General features: G+C 62.7%; 1 protein-coding gene across 2 annotated transcripts in view; it reads left to right on the top strand.

The window, feature by feature from the left end:
- Positions 1–1,245: 1,245 nt before the first annotated feature.
- The window catches only part of KCNQ1 (potassium voltage-gated channel subfamily Q member 1), a 342,239-nt gene continuing 321,036 nt past the window's right edge, over positions 1,246–22,448 (top strand). For both annotated transcript variants that reach the window (XM_057726790.1, XM_057726789.1), the window contains exon 1: positions 1,246–1,625. In XM_057726790.1, the coding sequence (XP_057582773.1) occupies positions 1,246–1,625 (380 nt within the window). The remainder of the gene's footprint in view (positions 1,626–22,448) is intronic.

Genomic DNA, 22,448 nt, shown 5'->3' with positions numbered 1-22,448 from the left:
GCCAAGCCGTACTCGGTTCAACAACAAGAGCTGACTTTCTGATGGGGGAGTACATGAAATAAATCAGCCCAGGGTGCTCAGTCAACACCTGGGACGTGTCTCCTAGGTTATGGGCCCCTGATGTTGTGGGTGCCATCCCTCTGCCCAGGGCGATGTTCTGAGAGAGGCCAGGTTTTTCCTGCTTGACACCCTTTCTCCACCCTGATGTCATGTCATTGTGCAGGGACCCAAATGCCAGCGCAGGGTAGGGGACCTGTGCAATCCTCCTGACCCTATCACCTACCTCTACATCACCCCCACCTGGAGAAACCTACAGAGAGCAGCAGCAGCCCTGTCCAGAGGGAAGAAGGACAAGAAATCCATTCTCTGAAGCCTCTCCCCTGACCTGCCCAGGCAGCCTCGCCTGCCCGGCCCCTGTCCAGACCCGAGAGGCGTGGCCTCCGGGGAGCCCCCGGCATCCTCCCCACGCACACGGCTCCCCACTGGGCTATTCCTGACCAGCGATGGCCCCCTCTGACCTCCAGAGTCGGACGGCCCGATGGGCACGGACCCGACCACATTCTCTGCCCAAAGCGGGCACTCCAGCGCTCGGGCACCCAGAGGGAGCTCAGAGTGTTCATGGCGCTAACTGCCACCCTCCTGGTGTGCCCCTCCTTCCCACTTCCCCCCACCCCCCCGGGGAGTGACTCAGAGCTGGTGAAGTGGGTGTCTGTGCCCCACTTCTTCGTCCTCCTGCTCTGGCAGTTCGTGGTCCCTGCACCTGCTGACCCCACGTCTTCCTTCCCGGCTCGGCTGGAGGCTTCTTGCAGGCCTAGCAGGTGGGCTTGGCAAGGGCGAGCACGGGGGCGCAGGTGGGACAGAGCGAGGAGCGCGGAATGGGGCGGGCCGAGCAGGTGGGGAGGGCGGGGCCGAGCAGGTGAATGCTAAAGGGGTGGACCCAACAGGTGGGCGCAGACGGGGAACGGGCCGATCGAGCCGCTGAGCGCAGTCGGGCGAGGGCTCCAGCACCCAGTGCGCCAAGGTTGCTTGGGGGCGGGGCGTCCGGCCCGGGGCGGGGCTCGCCAGCCCCCGGGGCCCGCCCGCGGCCACCGCCCCCTCCCGGCCCCGCCCCCACGGCCTGGCTGGGCGGGCAGCCGCCCCGCGGCGGGGCTGGCAGCAGCGGCCGCCCGCACTGCGCCAGGGCGCCCGCCTTCGCCGCAGCTCCTCGTGCCGCCGCCTGGCCGACCCCGCGGGCCCTGCCCGGCCATGGCAGCGGCCACCTCCCCTCCCAGGGCCGAGAGGAAGCGCTGGGGCGGGGGCCGCCTGCCGGGCGCCCGGCGGGGCAGCGCAGGCCTGGCCAAGAAGTGCCCCTTCTCGCTGGAGCTGGCCGAGGGCGGCCCGGCGGGCGGCGCGCTCTACGCGCCCATCGCCCCGCCCGGCGTCCCGGGGCCCGCGCCCCCCGCCGCGCCCGCCGCGCCCCCAGCCGCCGCCGACCTTGGCCCGCGGCCGCCGGTGAGCCTCGACCCGCGCGTCTCCATCTACAGCGCGCGCCGCCCGCTGCTGGCGCGCACCCACATCCAGGGCCGCGTCTACAACTTCCTCGAGCGCCCCACCGGCTGGAAGTGCTTCGTCTACCACTTCGCCGTGTGAGTATCGCCGCCGGCCGGCCCGGGGGGCTTTCCGCGGGGCTGGGGAGGGCGTGGGGAGGGAGTGCTGTCCCCGTGCCACCTGCTGCCGGCCGGACCTTATCGGAGCGGGGACTCAGATCCGCCAGGAGGGAAGGAGGGGGTTAATGGGAAAAACAGAAACAGCCGGGAGCTTGTCTGTTGAAGTTCAGGGACAAGTGGGTCTGACCCTGTGCGGATGGGAAGCTCCCCGCTGGCACTGCCCAGACGTGTGTGGGGGAACCAGCTGGGAGGAGTGCCCTGCCCAAAGCTGGTCTGCTCCTCCCTGGAGGGATGGTCTAGGTGTTAATCCTTCTGAGAGAGGACCTGGGCAGGGGAGAATTCCCCGGGGGGCCGGCTGGGAGGCAAGTGGGGGCAGGGCCCGTGCCCCTTCTGGCGCCACAGCATCTTAGACCCTTCCCATCCAGGCAGGCCGTGGGGGGGGTCTCCCCCAGGCCAGCAGAGCAGGGCTGCCCCACAGGGTGGCAGGCCTCTGTGGTGTGGCCTGGGGTGTCAGCATGGCCGTGAGGAGTGCCTATGGCCTCACATGAACCCAGCCAGGCTCCTGAAAACCTGGGTTGAAGCAGAACAACCTGGAGGGGACACTGGGGGGAGGGAGGAGGGAGCCACTGATTCCACCAGTCAATCAGAGGAAGCCATGTGCCAGGCAAAAGCGGGGCCCTGTCGGCGGCACCTGGCCCCACTGCTCCCCAGGTGGTTCTGATTCCCGCCTGCTGTGCCTGCGTGCCTGTGTGGGGCAGGGCAGCTTGCTCAGGGACAGGGCACGTGGAGCCCTCCCCCACCGCTCTGGCCCTACTTCCCGGCTGCCTAGCCGGTGGCCTCCTGGTGTGGTGCCCGCCTATGGCCTCTGAGCCTCTGCGTGGCCATCCCCAGGCTGACCGCGGAGGCTGCTCGGGGGGCTCCCTCTGGCTTCCCGTTGGAAGGGGCAGCTGCTCGTCCCTGCCACCCTGGCAGGCCGGGGGCTGGGAGAGACCTGGCTGGGAGGGGTGTCCAGGACTCTCTTTTGCCCCACTGGTAACCGCCCCCCAAGCCCAGGGAGCAGAGGTGCTGGCTTGGAGCACTGGCTCTGCAGGTGCAGCGAGGTGGGGCGGCACGGCCTCAGTTCCTCACCTTTGCTCCTCTGAGCGCAGGTAGTACTAGGGTTGCGGAGGGGCAGGCCTTCCACAGCAGGAGGACAGGTGTTGGGGACAGTGTCCTCAAGCCTCTTCCCCACTCCCCCAGGCCCCTGTTTCCCAAGGCGTCAGAGGGAAACTAGCCGTGGCCGTGGCCAGTCTGCAGGAGAGGACGGCCTTGTCTGTGGCTGCAGCAGCAGTGCTTGTCTTGGGGTTTGGGGGAATGTTTGAGTGCAGTGACCCCGAGGGATCCCGCCCTGGTCTGACCTGGCTACATGAGCACCCAGCCAACAGCAGGCTCATGGGTGCTGCTGTGCACCTAGGCTGCCTGCCCCCCAGCCCTCGCCTGCTGAACCCCAAGCTCCCTGAGGTGAGGGACGGACCCCACAGCTGGTCCTGGAGCAGACCCCACCCAGCCACTGTTCTGTCCTGGGACCCTGGGTGCCAGGTCCAGGAAGAGACGGGGAGGCACGGGCAAAGAATTGCCAGGAGGTGCGGCAGTGCCTCCGCACCCCCGGAGGGCCGCCAAGGCGAAGGGCCTGCAGACACCCCACTGTCCGCCTCCTGGGAATGCAGGCCCAAGGGTGCACGCATCGCCTGGGCTCCCTGGCTGCTGTGGTGGCTTGTGGAGGAAGAGGGCTCGCCGCACCCCAGAGGAAGTCTCTGCTTACACTTGTGTTTTCTTCCTGATTCTGATTGTTTAGCTCTCGGAAGTTTGCTCAGCAGGGTCTGCCTTTCCCAGCCTCCCCAGGAGCTGTAGGGCAGGGGTGGCTTCTGGGGACAGTGGCCGAGTGGCTTCCCCTTGCGGGGAGGAGCTGGGAAAGGGAGGCCCCTAAGTGTGGCTTGGTGGCCTTGGGTCAGTCTTTTCCCGCTCCTGTCCCTGTCTGTAAGAGGCGTGCCACAGTCCCCCGTGCAGGGCAGGGCTGCAGGTGGACACCGGCTAGGCAGGGCACGTGGCTTCCCTGGGGCCCGGGAAGGGAGCCCCTCCCCTCCAGGAGGTGGGCAGGGCCCCAGACACTCTCTGAATTGGCCAGTGTCTCGAGGGGACCTGGGGGCAAGCTGGGACTGCAGGGGCAGCCCGGGGCTGAGTGGCCGGAGTCTGGCTGCAGCCCCACGACAAGGGGTGGACGGTGCCCACTCCGGCCCCGGTGTTGCTCTGAGAAGTGTCCGAGATGGTAGCAGAGAGAGAGCTCTGTCCTTGGTGAGGCAGATTGTGAAACGTGCGGGAGGAGTGTTACGACCCAGGCCGAGCTTGGTTTCCGGCCTGGGCAGGACGAGCGTGGCCTTGAAGGGCTGGGGCCCGGGTGGGTGTCGGAGCCGTTGTCCCAGCGGGCCCTGCAAGGCTGGGCACACTCTCCCAGGCGCAGCTGGGGAAGCAGGCCAGGATATCCTGTCCCCTTCTGGTCGGGGAACCCCTGCTCCGGCCAAGAGGAGAGCAGCCCTTCCTGTGTGTGGCCAGCCTGCCCCGTCTGCTGGGGTCAGGGGGCAGGAGTCTGCCGCCCGGGCACTGCCCTGCCCGCCGGGCCTTCCTGCCCCCAGTCCTCATCTGAGGCTCTTCCTGTCCCCGCCGTGTGGCGGCTCCTGCTCTAGCTCTGGCCTCCCAGCTCCTGGGCCTTGGTCAGGGTTGTGTGGTTGGGGAGATGACTGGAGTGGGGCCTGGGGGCCTGGTAGCAGCTGCCCTGGCCGCTGGGCTGGGCCCTTACCTCTGTCTGAGGAGGGCAGGATGGAGGTTGCCCCCAGGTTCTGCATCCCTCCTGACAGGCAAGGGGCTTCCAGTCACGGCATCCTGCCCCCAGGAACCCCTCCTCCCTCATTCTCCCTCCCTCTTCTCTCCCCATCCTCCTGTCCCCCCACCTCTTGGGTGTAGACTCCTGTCTCTTCCCAGCTGCTCCCACCCACGCAGCCTGGGAGAAGCCCCCTGAGCCTCAGTTTCCTCGTTCGGGGACAGGCGCCCTACACCCCCTCCATCAGCATCCCACTGGTTGTGAGAAGCTTGGAAATTGGAGGAGGGGGCTGAGGGGAGGTTTGGGGACAGGGCCCAGGAGTGCGTCCTGTCCCTGCCCTCCCGCCACCCTGCCTTCCCAGGTTCCCAAGAACTTTCTGGTGGCAGCTTTGGCGGCACCTTCTCAGTGGGCGTTAATCATTGACGACGCTGGCAGTCTGCCCTGGCGGTTTGTTGGACCGAGCCTTCCTGGAAGTGGAGGCTGGTTCCCGGGCTGCATCCCCCCACCCTGGCCCCTGGTGTCCATCCCACCCCAGGGTCCTGCAGCCCTGCCTGGAAGGGGAGCCGGTCAGGGAGGGTGGAGAGGGATGGGCACGCTGGCCCCCTCCCCCATCACCCATGATTCCTCAGCCCCCAGGTCCCAGTAAAGCTGAGGACATTCCTTCTGGTGCTTCTCCCTGTGTCACCTTCTCCAGGGCCTGGTCCCCCCCACCGGCCCCGGCTGTCTGGAGACGCCTCGCTGCCGCCCCAGACCCAGTCCAATGTTTCTGGACTCACTGCCTTCTGTATGTTAAGCATCTTATCGTGGCCTGGCATTAGTTGGGGGACCACAGGCATCCTTTACGCTGGGGCCACCAGCTGGGGAGGAGGGGGCTCGGGACACTTTGAGGCTCTGAGGGAGGTGGTGGAAGAACCTGGGCTGGAAGGTGTGCCCAGCGAGTGCCAAGGTCTGGGGCCTGGAGGCCGTCTGGTGCAGGATGCAAGGGGGCTGGGCTGTGTGGGGAGCTCAGCCCCACGTGGGGCCCAGGCTTTGTGCCCCCGTGTTGCCCTGCGGCTGGGCTACCTCGCCAGGTTTCTGACTGCACATCCTCTCCTCTGTGGCAGGCTTGGTGGGTGCTGGCACCTTCCAGCAGGGTTGCTCAGGTGGGAGGGAACACCCCTTCTCTGTGCCTGGTGCTGAATCCTTGGATCCCCGTGATCTCGGTGCCCGTGGCCTCTGCCTGCGCCCACGAGGGTGCCCAGGACCAGAGGGGCCCGTCTGCACTCAGAGTCGCCATGCCCTAGGGCCTTCCCCCAGCAGGGTGTCTTGGGGCTGGGACTGGGGGCTTTGTCCCAGGGGAGACAGACACAGGAACAGCCCCTGAGCCCGGCCTGGAGCACTGTGTCCACCCGGGGGTCTGAGCTCCACCTGGGTGTCCGATTCCGATGCCCCTGCTTCTAAAGGTGTCGGGGGCTGGGGATCACCCTGCTCTTGCGAAAGCCGGTTCCCAGGTTCACTTTTCCAGTGTGAACGGGGCTTTGCAGGCCAGTGTGCCCTTTAGATGCTGCTAACAGGCAGGTGTGTCCAGCAGGTGAGGAGCCCTGGTCCTGGTTTCTCACCAGCTCCCGGTGCTGTGCACCAAGCGGGGCAGTGCTCCTGATGGGGGCCCTGGGCTGAGCCCTCCTTGCCTCCTGGTCTGGGCCATGGACCCAGGTAAGCTCTGCGGCCCTTCTCAGACCGATGTTCTAAACCAGTTTTCAGCTCATGTGGCATCTCTTGTGGCCCAAGACTCCGTGCACAGGTGAGATGGATGGGCTGGGACGCTGTCATGTGTGGCTCCTGTGAGATGGAGATGGTGTCCAGGGATGCCTGTGTGTGGGGAGAAGGTGCCGGGCCTGGAGGAGCTGGGGTGACAAGCCCGAGGCCGGATGAGGGGTGTGCTTGCTGTTGGGAGATGCCGCAGATGCTCACGTGTGCAGGGGCCTGGGCTCCGCTGCTGGGGGGCAGAGAGGAGGAGCTCCAACACCTGCACCCTTCACCTCGGCCCCTGAGGATCTGGGCCTGGATGGGGGTGTGGCGGGGCCAACTTCGCTTCACTCTCTGTGGAGAGGCACCCTGGAGCAAGGGCTGGAGCTTGGAGGAGGGCTGGGGTCCCCAGGGCAGGTCGGGTGACTCCTCACCCCCTCCTGGAGGGCAGAGGGAGCCATGGGTTTCCCTCCCGAGGTCCCCCGAGTGCTGGGACAACCCCAGATCCCACGGAAGGCAGGGCAGTGGTTGGCCTGGGGGTCAGCTCTGCTGTTGGGTGGGGTGACCACCTGTGACACATGTGACCTGAGCCCCAAAAGCATTTTCACATGTGGTTCTGACCACGTGATAGGACTTGTCTTCTGCTTCCTGGCCGGGTGTCCCCAGACCCCTTCTCTGAGCCGTGTGGGCACTGGTGGGGATGAGGGTGCCGGGGCACTGGGGCAGCCTGGCTCTCCCCCGGGCCCTGGTGGAAGACGAAGCGGGGTGGACCGGTGCTCTGCGCAGATACCAGGCCCAGAGAGGGGAGGTGACGTGCCCATGGCCACACAGCTGGCTGTGCCCAAGGCTGCCCTACTCCGAAGCCCATTGCTTCTTCCGACGGTGGGGCTGGAATCTGGGTAGTCCTGGCGAGGCCTTGTTCACATGACCCCCTCCCACCTTGGTCAGGGGCTGTAATGCTGCCCCTGGATGGTTTGGCCACGTGAGGAGTGGGTGCCGGGGAGGGGAGGGGAGGGCAGGAGAAAGCTGCCTCCTGAGAGTGGCAGGGAGTCTAGGCGGGGCCTCCCCAGACGCGCCAGCGTGGCTGGGGCACTGGCTCTCCCCTCCTGGGGCTGCCACGCTGTGCGGGGATGACTAGCCTTTGGAGGCCGTTGGTCTGATTGCTTTAGGCCTCTGCACTAAAGCCCTGCTGCCAAACCACAGGCTGAAGCTTAGCTCAGAGACCTCCTCCTCCAGGAAGCCTTCCCATGCTGCCCCAGGCAGAGCCACGCTAACCCCCTGACCTGGTGCTCGGAGCCCCCTGGTGGCTCAACCACTCTGGTGCTGTGCGGGGTATTAGTGTGTGCTGGTCTCAGCGCTCCTGGGCGTTAGGGGGTCTGAGTGGGTGGGCAGGGTCAGCCCGTACCCAGCAGGGATAGGTGCTCGGGAGAGGGTCACCTGGTATCTGGCCTCGGAAGCCCAGGCCCCCTCCAGCCTGGGCCGCGGCGGTCAGCCTGCTGCCCGGCAGCTCCAAGCGGCACAGGCAGGCCGGGCCTGATGACATTGTCTGTGGGTATTTTTATCCAGCGACATTCCTGAGCTTGGGAGGCGGGTGAGCTCAGACAGTGGTGGGCAGAGGCCGCCAGGACCCTCCTGTGGCCGCGGGAGAGTCCTGCAGGCCCCTGCGTGTTTGAGGGTGGGGGCTTTTCGGAGCCCTTCCCCCAGAACTGCTCCATTTTCACGGCAGCCCTGGCCAGGGTAGGGGCACATCCTCATTGCCCAGGAGAAAAGCCTGCAAAGGGAGCGTGTACCGAGGGGGTGCCTGAGCCCCTGTGCAGGGCACGGTGCCCACTGAAGGATGGACGCACGTCCCAGGGAGGTGGCCTCGTCGTCGCCTGTGGAGGGCTCCGAGCACAGGGAGACCCAGCCGTGGTCCCAAGCACTCCGGGGAGGGGGATGTTGTTTCCACCTGTCAGAGCAGGACTCTCCCAGCACCCCCTGATCTACACAGGCCAGGCCTGCCTTGCAGGGGCTGGGGCAGCCGACCCCAGGGTCTGCCCTGCCTACCTGGGGCTCTGGGCCTGGTCCCTGCTTCCCTTCTCTGCTCAGTGACTTGTGGATGGGGAAACGGATGGGGCCGCCCCCGGAAAGCTGCTCCACTTCTGCCTGGACGTCTCACGACAGTTCCCGGTGTCATGCTGCCGTGTGCCCGCTGGCCCTCACCCCCATCTGCAGAGGCTCCGTCGTCTGCCGCGTGCCTGAAGCGCACGACGGCCACCCCACCCCGCCCACTGGGAGCAGGGGCTGTGGGCTTCCCCTCTGTGTCTCTCCAGGGTGAGCTCCCTTTTCTGCTTCCTCTCAAAACCATGCCCTCGGGCGGTTCCTCCACCTCCTCCTGCCGGCTTTGCTGCTGAGTGCCCTGCAAAGATCTATAGAAAGTCAGAAAAGGGAACCGAGAGGCCCCACCGCCCCTGAGTCCGTTCAGCCCTGGCGCACGTCTCCGTAGGGAGATGCCCGGCCACACTGGGACCCCCACTTCACCCCACCCTGGTCTGGGCCAGGGGCTGCCTCCTTCACCACCTGGCTGATCCTAGCCCTTCCGTCTGCGAGGGGCCCGCACAAGGAGCCCTGACCCAGAGGGACAGACCCCTGCCTCCCAGAGGGGCCCCACCCGGCAGAGGGAGCAGCCGGAGGTCCCCGGGGCCCCCAGGAGAGCTTCAGGGGGTGCCTGAGCGGCCCTGGGACCACGTGCTTGGAACGTGTCCCCTTGGTGGGTCACGTGGTTTGGATTTTTGTTCCAAGACATCCCCAGCTGGTCTCTAGCAAAAGTCACACCCACGTTCTTGGCTGGGTTGGCTCAAAATATAAAACAAAGCTTGGGTAAAAGCGATGTGGTACTGGCTTGTGGACAAGCAATAGAACAGGATAAAAAATCCACGTAGAGACTCAACTGTGAATGAAAGTTTTGCCAAAAACATAGGCTGCCTCGCCAAACAATGGGGCAAAGCTTGGGTGGGGGGGGGGGTTTAATAGGTTATGCTCCAGGAGGAACAGGTGAGGCAGGACCTGCTCCTCACACTGCACACCGGGATGGATCCCACGTGGTCGGAAAACCACTCGAATACCACAAGGAGACTCAGGGACCCTCCACAGCCCGAGGGTGAAGGTGGGGAGGCCTCTCTGTGACTCAAAAGCCAGTGCATGAAGGAAAAGTTTGTATGGGCAAACTTTTGTGTGACACCAGCACCTTGCGAGCAGTAAGGAGACCTGTGAAAAACCGGGAGAGAGATTGCGACACATCCACAGGGTTAATATCTCTAAGATAGAAAGCGTTTCTAAAATCGAGAAGGAAAAGCCCAGCGACCCCATGGAAGATGAATGAGAGATGTGAGTGGAGAGTCCATGGGAAAAGTGGCCAGTGGGGCAGTCCTTGAATGTGACAGAAGATGATGACCCATGTGTGGTCAGAGATGTGCAGACGCGGGCTTCGCTGAGGTCCCACCAGGCTGGTAGGAACCCAGAAGCCTTTACAGACAGCAGCAGCTGGTGGCCGCTGAGGCTCTGGGGAAGCAGCGGTCATGTTGCCAGAGGGTCTACAAAATGGTAGAATCCGTGAGGAACAGAATCTGGCCACACCTGGCACAATTATGCATGCCTGTACCCTCAGACCCAGCAATCCTGCTTCCAGGAAACCTTCTTAAAGATATTGGCACCAAAAAAAAAAAAAAAAGAAGAGGAAAGTAAGTGTGTGCAAGGCTGATGGTTAAAGCATTCTTTGTAAAAGCGAAAGATGGGGAACTCAGATGCCCACCCGTAGGAGGCAGGTTGGATTCGCTGCGTGCAGAATATTGTACAGGTGTGGAAAAGGGACAGTCTCCACGTGCTTTTATGGAGTGACTACCAGGAAATATTTTCATGTGAAAACACACACCCACACACAGTGGATAAAAATGTAACAAGCTGCTGCTCCTATAATGAAAGTGGGTGCTGATACAAATACACTTACTTTATATTAAGAAACAAAAGCAGTGGAAGGATAAACTGAAACTTATAAAAGTTACCTCGGGGCTGGGGCGGGAGTGGGGGGCATGACAGAACCCAAATGTCTCTGAGGATAATTTGGTGCTTTTATCGGTTTGACTTTGGAGCCTTGTAAATAGTTCCCATAATTTAAAATATGAGAGCAACCCCTGATTTCATAAATCCCTAAATAAATCTAAACTAGGAAAAGAAGCCCCTCAAAACCTTAATGAAACAAATGACCCCAAGTTTGTGCTGAGGTGGACTAATCCCCAGAAAGGGCTTATTTCCAGGGACCTGTCGCCAGCGGGCTGTCCACTAAGGATGGACAGAGCTGGGTGTGTGCCCGTGCACTGTTTTTGTAATTGTGTCACACTCATGATGGTATTTGTTTTATTATTCTAAGGCCCTTACACAGCAATCGTGGGGGGAGGCCACGGAGGAATTGTGTGGCTGTCCCTGAGAGCCAGGATGTCGTGCACAGAACAGCGCTGATGGACGTTAGGTGACATTGAACAAAACTCTCCCTCCTGCATTGGATAAGAAGCATTAGCATGTGTTCACAATGATTTTGTTTAAAAACTGCTTCTCTGTTTACACAGAAAGGCTAGAAAGAAGGGCCGGCCCGTAGCTATAAGCATCCCTGGTCCCCAGGTTGTGGCCCCTAGGTGTCCTTTCCCCGGAGGGAAACCAGGGGTCCCGGAGAAATGTCCGCGTCCGGGTCTGGGGCAGAAAACCTACAAGCTGTGTGTGGACCATTGCGCCACCCGGGAAAGCAGGAGCCCGGTCAGGGCCCCTGGGACCATGTCTCAAGGACTTGGAGTCAACCGGAGGACGTGCCCACTGGCTGCATTGCGACAAGTTGGGAGTAAGGCCCACTTACTGGATCGCTGGCCTCACAAGGAGTCGAAGTCTCAGGCTGCATCCCGATGAACCCCAGCAAGTGAAGGGGAAGGATGCAGCCCGGGTCCTGCTTCCCCACGTGCAGCTGCACCTCGGGGAAGCCCCACAGCAGGTGAGGTCCTGCCTCTCTGCATCCCGGTCGAGGCCTGGCCCGGGCAGCTCTGAGGCTGAAGCATTACCCCGGGCTCCTGCTGGGGTCGTGGCTTCGGCTTTGAGCCTCACAGCTGCTGAGGTCTCCAAGGCAGAGTTGGCCGGACACCCTGTGCCTCTGGGATTTTTCTTGCCAGAATAAATGGGCAAGTGGATACGATCAAGTCCCTAGGTCTAAATGCAAGTTTATCGGATATACCAGGGCTAGAAGCACATGCTGAATGACACCACAGGGGCGCTGCCTGCAAAGTGCCAATGGTGGGACCCTCTACAGGACAAGGGGCCTGATTTCTTCAACAAATAGATAAGCAAAGAATTTTTTTTTAAAAGAAGAGGCGGGGGTGGGAACACATAGATTGAACGTGTCTGTAAGAAGCATTTAGGGACCAGTTGTGACATGACCTTGGGTCACGATTAAACACATTGAAAAGGCCTTGTTTGCAGCCACCTCGTTCAGGGACGTGTGCCTTTTGGCCATGAGTATCCCTGGCCGGGGGCTGTGCTGTCCTGTTGTCTCACCCACAGGGTCTGAGTGGTTCATCCCTTTCCAGACAGGGACAGGGACGTCAGGGACCCCAGGGGCCGTGGAGCGGCAGGCCTGGCCAGACCTAGCACCTGACTCACCGAGGCCCCTCGGCCGTAAGATGCGGCAGGAGGAGTTAGGAGGTCCTGCCTCTGCAGTTGGGGGGAGGGCATCTCTCTTGGAGGAGTACTTGTTCCTAAGCGTGGGGTGTCCTGGTTTCTTGTTTGCGGTCCTTGTCACCCGTGTACAGGGACCCTCACGTCCGTTGTCCACTGGCTGGGCTGAGGCCCTGAGCCCCTTCCTGTGCTCAGGGGCCCGGCTGTTGGAGGGCCCCGTTCCTCTGCGGTGCCTCCCGGACCTGCCCCTGAGCTTCCCGAGCCTCAGGAACATGAGGCCTATGGTTGCTGTGGAGTAACGGGGAAGGTCTGGGACCCCTGGGCCAGCGTAGCGCACAGTGTGGCGTGGGTGCCTCCAAGGGATGCGAGTGGATGGATGGACAGATGGATGTAGAGATGGATGGTGGATGGACAAGTGGAATGATGGATGGACAGACGGATGGATGGGTAGACAGGTGGCTGGTGGCTCCACGCTGGTCCCAGCACCCACCAGGTGTACCGGTCGGCCGTCTGCTGTCCTGAGAGGGGTGCTCTGTAGGCAGTGTGGCTTTGGCCAGGCTTGTCCGCGGCGTGGTTGGGTGGATAGGCCATCCTGGGCCAAATGAGCAGAGCCCAGGACCTGGAATGCGGCAGAGTGTTGGGGCCACTGGCTGCTGTGCGTGAGGTGGACATGAGTGTGCTGGCCGGCGGGGCCGGTGTCCGGGCTGCAGTCTCTGGTGCTGAGTCTGGCTCGCCTCTGCCCTCTGGCTCGCCTCTCCCCCTGACTCGCCTGTTCCTGGGCCTTGCATCTGCCCTGCAGGCTCCCAGTGAGGGCCTCAGTCTCTAGACTGTGCACGCGGGAGCCGTGCGCAGTGTTGGCTCCGGTTGGGATGGCAGCCCCCGTCACCACCACCGCGTCCCCAGAGACCAACGCCATCGCTGCACGTGGCCGTCCTGCGGGTGCTTCGCGCTCCCTTGCTGTGTGCCCTGGGGGTGCGGGGCTAGGGGTGACCCCACTGAGAATCAAACATCTGGGGGAGGCTGGGCGGGGGCGAGGAAACTGGTGGGGCGGCGGGAGGGCCAGAGTCCAGGTTTCTGCCCAGTGCACCCAGCAGCCGTGCGGGGTCCTAGGGGCGAGGATGCTGGCCTGGTTTGAGACCCTTGAGCTGCCTAGTGGGGGTGGGGGATGAGGGGATGGGGTGGATTCCAGGAGGCCCCAGTTTGCATGTGATCAGAGCAGGGAGTCCCAACACATGGCTCTGCTCCTGGCCTGTCCCTGACTGGCTGTGCACCCTGGGGTGACCAGGTGACCCCCTGTGTCCCTGGAGAGGCCCACACCTACCCTGCGGGGCCGAGGATAAAGCAGGAGATGGGGAGAGAAGCCCCCAGAGGTGGAGGCTGCTTTCTGCCCTCCCCTGCCTGGCCCCCTGGATTGGGGCCCAGGGTCCCACGTGCAGCTTGCCGGGGGCGCAGGCACCTCCTGGGCAGCGCAGGAATGTTCTGGCTGCCCTTGGCATGAGGGGACGGGCGGGGCTGGGGGCTCTGCAGGCCTGGCTGGCCTCGTCCCCAGGACAGGCCCCACCTCCGTGCTCTTATCAAGGTCTCTGGCCGACTGCCCGCCACCTCCAAGTCACGCCGCCCCGGGGTGTCCGCGGGCCTTTCCAGCCTCTTCGGGGTGGGGGTGGGGTGGCTGGCGGTCGTTTGGGGAGGGCTCTCTGTGCCCTGTGATGGGGTCACTCAGTGCTCACTCGGGGAGATCGGAGACCGTGGGGCCGAGGTCTGAGCCAGGTTTGGAGGACTCGAGGCTCTGAGCAGTAGCCTCACTGCTTCCCGACACCCCAGCATGTTGCCTGGGAGGGGGTCAGCCCCGTGATAGTTGGCCTGGATGCACCCAGTCACTCCAGGGTCCATCCCCACGAGGCCACCCCCCCAGGAATTGCTTGCAAACCCACCAGGAGAAGGTGGGAGCCAGCACCTAGGGGGCTTCTTGTTGGGCGTGGGGTTTGGTTTAATAAAAGGGGGACCGGGACAAAGGGCCTAGTCTCCACAGCAAAGCAGCGCCAGTGAAAGGACAGGGTCAGAACATGGGGATGCTGGATGGAGTGTGACTGCGAGAAGGCAGTGCCCCCGGCAGCAAAGGGCAAGGCTGTGTGCTGACCGGGGCCAAAATGCAGGGCCATGCAGGTGGGGGATGGTCTGAAAGTGGACGCCGAGGTGTTCCTGGTGGTCACCCCTGGGTGTGGGTTCTGGCTTGCAATTTTCAAACTTTTGCTTCTCTGAACTGTCTACCTTGAAAATACTGGTTGTTTAAAAAAGTAATAAAGGATCATTTTTATTAAAATAAGCAGCAAGCAGGCCCCAGGAGGGTCCTGGGGCCCCTGGTCCTTCCTGCGGCTGAGAATCCTGAGTGGGTTGAGCACGATATGGGCCCAGGAAGGAAACGGGGGGCACATGCCCGGTGGTGTCTGGGCACTGCCTCTACCTTGGGCTGGCACAGGCCTGGGGCCCTGGTCCTGCTCTTGGGGAGACAGTGGGGCAGGAATTGCACGGGGTGGGCAGGGCTGCTGTGTAGAGGACCCCAGCTTCTCTCTCGGAGTCATGATTACACAGCCTGTGTCCCACTTGGCCCAGGTCTGGGGTGACCTGGAGGGCAGACCTGGGGTCATCCTTCCCAGAGACAAGAGGAGCTGGCTGTCGGGGAGGAAGTCCCTTCAGAGGCCCCAGGCCTGGGGAAGGAAGGGCATCCCTGGGACCTGGACAGCACGCTCGCACACCACTGCGGCCCCGACCCACGTGCCCAGCCTGGGAGCTGCGTGTGTGTGCCGTTGGGCCCTGAGACTGGGCAGCTCCCAGGGGACGGCTCGTCCCCTCTGCCCACCAGCAGTGCCTCCCAGAGTGAGAAGGTCATCCTCGGCTTGGCAGGTCTTGGTGGGAGCAGAGCCTCCCCGGGTGGTTCTGGATTTGGGTGGTTCCTGGTGGCACCTGCCCGGCTGGTAACATGACCCGTCCTTTCTCGGGAGCTCAGTGACTGCCTTGGCGTTGCCTCCCGGGGTGGGGGCTGGGCATGCGGGCACCACTGCCTCTGGTCCTGGGCCGAGGCTGAGACCAGCGTGCGTGGGTCACCCCAGGGGACTCGGGAGCTACTTGGTGAGGCCTCAGTTCAGGACGTGTTGCCAGTGAGGCTGGGCCGTGACTTTGCTTGCTGAGGAGGTGCGGACACACCGCGGCCCTGCCGTCCCGTCCTATAGCCGGCGGACCAAGCCCTGGTAGGAGAAGGGGCCTCCGAAGGCTAGGGACACCTTGGCCAAGCTCCAGCCTGGACGGATATGTCTGGGTGGGGAGGTGCCCTGGGCCACCTCCCCAGGCCTGTCCCCTCTGTGTCTGTACTGTCCCTGGTGCGTCCCCCACTTTGCAGGAACAGAGTCGGGGCTCGCAGAGCGAGAGTCCTGGACAGAACAGGGTGCCAGGCTCCTCCCTCTGGTCCTGGGGCCGCTGTCCTCAGAGGGGCGAGGGGCTGGCAGTGTTGCTGTCCCCTGGGCTTGTCCCGGAGTGGGAGTCAGGGCGGCATCGTGGACATCTGCCCGGCCTCGCGGCTTGGTCTCCGGTGTCAGCCTCACCCAGGGAACGCGGTCCAGAGTCCGGAAAGCCCTTTGGGGAGCTCGCTGCTGGCAGGCCCTGCCCGTGGCCACGTTGTCGAGGGAGGCTGCCGTCAGGAGGGTGGGGGGGAGAGCATCCGTGTCTCCCGCGTGGCGTGGGAGTGGGGTGGGCTCTGTGCCGCGGCCCCGGACATGTCCGGCCTGGTGGTGGCCTAGCCTCGCAAGGCCGCCGCTGTCTTATCTGGGTCGGGGATCGTGATAGCGTTCGGTTGGCAGAGCAGGTCTCTCCGCCCCAGCACTCCTGTTTTAATCTGGATGCTTCCCCAGGGGCGGGGGCGGGGACAGGGGTGGGGGCGGGGTCCTGGGCTCTGCAGGAGTCACCAGCATCCCGGGCCTGGGTACCCACTGGATGCCCGTAGTGTCTGCCCCCGAGTTGTGACGATTAAAGCATCTGCAAACCTTGCCTGGTGTCCCTGGGGGGCAGAGTGCCAGGTTCAGAGCCCTTGCTTGCAGGGTAAAGTGTCGGGAGGATTGAAAAGGCCAGCGCACGCCGGGCTGGAGGATACCAGGCAGGTAGACGCCGCGGGCGGCCCTGCCGGGTGCGGGGGTGCCGTCGGGGCGGGGGAGGGCCATGGTCTGCGTGACGAGTGGGCCCAGTTCACAGGCAGCCGAGCCAGCTGGCCTGTTCCCCCGGCTCCGCCGGCCCCGTGGGGTCAGCGCCTTCTGGTGGGGGGAGCAGACCCAGGAGAGGCCCCTGGTGGTGAAAGAGAGCAGAGCTGGGAGGAGGCGGGGCTGCCTGGGAGCTCTCCGCCCCCGGGGACAGTGTGGTCTCAGCGTGGTGTCCAGCTCGGGACTCAGGGACACACGTCCAAGCCAGACCCTGGGACACCCTGAGATGACACCCGTGGTCCTCGGCCGGTGGGGGTGGGGTCTGCATCCTCACTGAGGCCCACGGGCCACCCCAGCCCTGGCTAGGACTCAGCCTTCTGCCCCTGCCTGCCCTCTGGGTGTCCTGTGTGGGCCTCCTAGCAGCCCCCAGCTCCCTCCCTCTTCGGTGGCCTGGGTCTGCTGTTCCGTGTGATCTGGGGCCCAACTCAGCGGAGGCCTCACCCCACAGGCCTGCCAGCCACTCCCCTGGGGGACTGGCCTGTGTCCCTGAGAACCCTCCCCGGCACCCTGTCCCTCCTGCCCGGCCACGCCCTTTGCATTTGACCAGCCTGGGCGCCACGGCCCACCTGCCCCCTCTGCAGCCAGCCTCCCAGAGGGCTGAGGGTCCCTGCTTGTCACTCTGGGCAGGTCAGGGGTCGTAGCCCCAGGTGTCTGCCGTCCCCACCCTGTCCCTGCACTGCTGAGCAGCCCGCGGGAGCCGCCCGCACCCTCCCAGGGCTGGTGGCACTGAGCAAGGCCCGGTGTAGCCGGGGCTCTTCCCAGGCCTCGGAGGCCCCTGTGTGCTGCAGGGGTCTGGGGCCTGAGGGAGGGGCTCCCAGAGGAGGCAGGAGGTGAGAGGGGTCAAGCTGTGGCTGGAGCGCTGGGCAGGGCGGCTCAGCCGGTCCGGAGCCGTAGGCAGTGAGTTTCTCCCTGGCCCCCCAGCCGCTGCTCCTGGGGTGAGGCTGAGCCGTGGACGCCCTCGCGTCTGGTGGGAGGTGGGTGCCGACTGCATCTGTCCCATCCCTTCATCCCTGGGTGGGTGGGGATGGGAGGGGGATGGGGCACAGCCCCCTGGCCTGGCCAGGCTCCACAGGGGATGTGGTGTGGTGGGAAGGTCAGCTGAGGAGTCCCGGGGGAGGGTGGACGCCGCGTCAGGAAGTGGCCTTGCAGAGGCCGTTGAGATGACCTCGGGGTGCAGCGGGGGAGGGGGTGGCGGTCTCGGAGCCCGGGACAGGCCCGCTTTTGCCAGGATTCCTACCGGTTTTGTGCCGTGGGCCCCATCTCAGAACCACTTTTTCCAGAACAGCTTTATTGGGACATAATTGACTTTGGATCAGCGGCTTTGCAGTGCATGGCTGGAGCAGTCTCAACACGTGCAGATACCGGTGAAGCCACCGAGGGCAGCGTGGACACATCCATCACCCCCCAAAGTGTCCTCATGCCCCTCTGTAAGCTCTCCTCCCTGCCCCCGCCCCACCCCCAGGCCCCAGGCTGCCACCCATCTGCTTCCTGCCTCCGCAGGTCGGTTGGTGGGATTCTCTGAGAGTGGGGTCCAGCAGCCAGCACGCCGCCCGCAGCGTCACTGAGCATCCTTGGAGCTGCATCCCGGTTGCTGCGTGACAGCATCTCACCCCTTACCTGCGGCGAGCATCCCATCCAATGGCTGGGCCCGTTTGTTCACCCACATGCCTGGCAGTGGACATTGGGTTGTTTCCAGATTTGGGCTGTTACAAATGAGGCTGCTTTTTTGAAAGGTGGGAAAGACTGGGCTGTTTGTTTCCTTTCTGGTGAATTTCAGGAGTTCTTTGTGACATCCTGGACACAAGTCCTTGATCCCCTACGTGCCCTGCAGAGACGCTCCCCGGTTTGTGGTGTCTTCCAGGGAGGAAAGGCTTTTAATTTTGGTGAAGTGTGACGCACCCATTTGTCCTTCTGTAGATTGTTGTTTTGGTACTTTGTCTAAGAAATCTCTGTCTAACCTGAGGCCTGAAGATTTTCTGTGTTTTCTTCTAAAAGTTGTGTAGTTGTTGGTTTTGCATTTAGACCTGTGTCCGTTTGGAGTTCGTTTCTCTGTCAGGCGGGAGCAGTGATGGAGGCTTCCTCCTGCCTGTGGGCTCCCCGCCACCTGAGTGCCATGGGAAGGGCCCACCCTCTGCATCCGCCGAGCCTGTCCCCAGGCATCCCTCCCACTGGTCCCTGACCCTGGAGCCTCTGGTACTCAGGAAGCTGGGCTCACACCTGTTCACCTGCTGGAGCCCGAAGCCCAGACCCACAGCCCCCATCTCACTCCACACACACACGCGCTCTGGGACGTGGAGGGCCCAGTGCCCCGACGGTCCCAGATCTGGGTGCTGAGCGTGGCAGCACCTTGGCCTCGTGTGGGTGTGGACACGTGTGTGGATGTGTATACATATGTGTGGGTTGTACATGTGTGTTTGCACATGTGCAGGTGTGTGAACATGTGTGGGTGTGTAGACACGTGTGTGCGTGGGGGGCATGGACATGTGTGTTTACACGTGTGTAGGTTGTACATGTGTGTCTACATGTGTGTGGGGGGGTGTGCAGTGTGGGAATGCACGTAGGGGCGGTGCTTGCCTTGCTCGCATGGGAGAGCAGGAAGAGACAGGAGCGCCCCAAGGCCAGCCTGTGCATCTCGGGGTGAGGGGCCAGCACCTGGGGGCAGGTGAGGGCTGGGGCAGAGCAGCGTGGGGAGGGAGTCATGCCGAGAGCTTCTGGGGCCCCTGTGACGTGAGCATGTGGGCGGGGGGCCGGCGGGTGGGGCGCTGGCTGCTGACTTGGGCTCCTGCTGGGTGACCTTGCCCCCTTCCTGTCGGGGGTGCAGGGGCTGTCCCTGCCTGCCAGTTCGAGGAGTGGACGTAGTAGCGCTGTGAGCGTGGTAGCACCGTGAGCGTGGCTGTGTTCTGTGCTGTCCGTGGGGGCTTTGGGAGGACACCCTGACCTTCCTGGTGGTGGTGGGTGGGGTGGCTCACAGCTCTGGGCCAAGACTGGACCTCAGGGCCCCCCGGCACCCCAGGTCCCAGGTGGGCATGAAAAGAGGGGCTCTCGGTGAGGGGGGAGCTGGGGTGGGGCTGCCACTGAAGGCATCTGAGTCATTTGGGGGAGGAGCTTGCTGTGCCCCACCTCCCCCCCAGTCTTGGCCCCTGGATGGGGAGCACCTTCCAGGCAGAGTGTGAGATCAAACCTCCAGAAGGTTCTGCTGAGGAGTGGCCAGTCTAGGACAGGACAGCAGGGGACGTGCGGGGGCCTGGCCAGGTGATCTCTTCTTGTTTCTGTCCTTTATATGCTGCTTCTGTATTTGTTCCACAAGAAGCCCACAAGCTGGGAGGGAAAGGGACTGGGGCTTTGGTTTGCTTGGGAGCCTGGGATGGGCGTCAGGGACTCAGAGGGCATTCCTGCTCTCAGGGGCTGCAGGAGGGAGGGCACGGGCTGGGGGGTGGCTGTGGGTCCTCGGAGATGCAGGGCGGGCGGTGAGGTTGCCGGCCCTTCCCTGGGGAGCAGGGATGGGGAAGGGGTCTGTGCTGGGAGGGCAGGGTCGGTGTCTGTCCAGGTCTGTCATTGTGTCCCCAGCAGTGGCACAGTGCCTCGTGTGAGACAGACAGTCAGTTATGCCGTGTGGTCAGAACCAGCAGGCGTGAGTGAGCTGGTGAGGCTCTGCTGGCCGAGGGCTTTCCTCCACCGCGGTCCAGAGCCTGGCGGCACCTCCCTGAGCACAGGGGGTGGGGGGCAAGGGAAGCTGGGCTCCAGCGGCCAGGGGATGGGTCCCAAAGTGCCAGCAGGTGTCGGGGCCGCCTGAGGCTCCCTGTTCACCCAGCGGTCGTGTCTCTTGTGCCTGTGGGGAGGGGAGGGGTGGGCAGCAGACTGGAGTCTGAAGCCTTCCTGATCTTGAGCATCCGCTGTGACCCTGTGGCCACCCTGACAAAGGCCAGCATCAGAGCGTCCCACAGGAGGTGGGGCTCCTGGGACAGAGGGCTTAGCGCGGCCACGCCTGCTGCTTTTTTGGGTCTTCGCGGGGGTGGGGTTCGGGTTAAGTGCGAGGAAGGGGGTGCTGATGTGGGGGGTGTTTGGGGCGGGGATGGATGGTGGTGGTCAGCCTGACGGGGGTGGGCCCTGGGCACGTGCCAGCTGTCCGTCCAGGCACTTGACATGGCCTCGCCCATTGGAACCTCTCCACAGCCCTGCATTAGCCTTGTTTATAGACAGGGAAACTGAGGCACAGGATGCCCAGCGGGGGCGGGGCAGAGTCAGCTGGAACCCGGGGTAGAACCCCAGGCTTCGACTTCAGGGAGGCCTCTTTGTGTCTGTGTGTGCATTTAAATATGCACTTTGTTTTGAGGTAAAATGCACGTAACTAAAACGTATCATTTTTTTTAAAGATTTTTTTTTTTTGATGTGGACCACATTTTTTTTTTAAGTCATTATTGAATTTGTTACAAAATTGCTTTTTGTTTTATGTTTTGGTTTCCTGGCCCAGGCATGTGGGATCTTAGCTTCCTGACCAGGGATTGAACCCACACCCCCTGCATTGGAAGGCAAAGTCTTAACCACTGGACTGCCAGGGACGTCCCTAAAATTGATCATTTGACCACTTCGAAGGGTACAGTTCCGTGGGGTTTGGTACATTCACAGTGATGTACAACCATCACCTCTTTTTGATTCTTGAATATTTCCATCACCTGGACAGGAAACCCCTTCCCCACGGCCAGTGATACCCACCCCTCCCCAAGCCCCAGACAACCATGCGGTGCTCTCTGTCTCTGAGGCGTTGCCTGTTCTGGGTATATCTGCTATAAATGGAACTGTACGATGTGTGGTCCTTTATGGCGGCTTTTACTGTAATGTTTCCGGCTTTCCCCATGTTGTAGCCTGTGTTAGAATGTCATTTTTTTTAGATTGGGGTATATTTGCTTCACAATGTTGTGTTAGTTTCTGCTGTACGGGGAAGTGAATCAGCTGTATGTGTACACATATCCCCTCCCTCTTAAACCGCCCCCCCATCCCACCCCTCTAGGCCATCACAGAGCACCGAGCTGAGCTCCCTGTGCTGTACTGCAGGTTCCCACTAGCTATCTGTTTTACACGTAGTAGTGTATTTCTGTCAATCCCAATCTCCCAACTCATCCCAACCCCTCTTCCCTGCCATGTCCACATGTCCGTTCTCTATGTCTGTGTCTCTATTCCTGCCCTTCAGATAGGTTCATCTGTCCCATTTTTTCTAGATTCCACACGTGTTAATATTTGGTATTTGTTTTCCTCTTTCTGACTCACTTCACTGTGTGTGACAACATGCCATTGCCTTCTAAGTGGAATCACATCTGTCGTGTGGGTGGACCGCATTTTGGGCGTCCATCATCCTTCAATGGACACTTGGGTGTTTCCGCCTTCGGGCTGTTGTGAGTAATGCTACTGTGAATGTGTGTACGAGTGTTTGTTTGAACACCTGTGTTTGATTCTTTGGCGTCTACACCCGCGAGTGGGAAGGCTGGGTCACGTGACCACTGACTGGCACTGCCCTTGGGCCCCTCGCCTGCAGCAGTGCCCTGGCGGGGGCCTCGCTGAGCAGTGCTTTCACCTGGGGGCTGTCTGCAGTGGATGGTGGCTTCTGGTCACATCAGCTTCCCATACTGCCTGCCCCCCTCCAATCCCCCCCACTCTGGCCCTGGATGAAGTCCCTTCTGCTCCCCCCCTCCTTCCCCACCTCACCCCCATCACACTGGGTGCCCAGGCCCTCCTGGGGCCAAGTCCCTCCCCCCACCTGGAGTGCCCCCCAGTTCTGTGGGATGAAACCCTGCTTCTGTACCCCTGTTTGAAGTGGCAGTGGAGTCTCAGTCCCCAGTTTCTACCTGTGATGAGAAAGAGCCACACTGACGGTAGCTCCCCTCCAGGCCTGTATCAGGGACAGGATGTGCTCCAGAGCTGACCCTGGGGAGGAGCTGTTCTCCTGAAGGATGGTGGGAGGCCCTCCTTCATCTCCCCACCCCGTCCCCTCCTCTCCCCCTCTCCTCCTCTCCTCATCTCCTCCTCTTCCTCTCCATCACTCCCTCCCCTCTGTCTCCCTCTCTCCCCATCCCTTCTCCTCCTTCCCCTGTCCTCCACCCCCCCTCCCTGAGAGCCTGGGAAGGGGGTAAGACCCACACTGAGATGGGGCAGCAGCCACCCCTCTGCTGAGCCCCAGACTCCGGCCTCTCTCTCCCACTGCTTTGGCCTTGCCTTCCACGTCCCTTCTCTTTCTTGCCACCAGACTTCAAAATCCCTCACCTGCAGTGCCGCATCCTTCCTCCCCTCTCCTCC

Source organism: Hippopotamus amphibius, chromosome 3, assembly GCF_030028045.1.
Source record: "Hippopotamus amphibius kiboko isolate mHipAmp2 chromosome 3, mHipAmp2.hap2, whole genome shotgun sequence".
Classification (NCBI taxonomy): Eukaryota; Metazoa; Chordata; class Mammalia; order Artiodactyla; family Hippopotamidae; genus Hippopotamus; species Hippopotamus amphibius.
The sequence above is the reverse complement of the archived record's forward strand: the minus strand, read 5'-3'. Positions and strand labels throughout refer to the sequence as shown.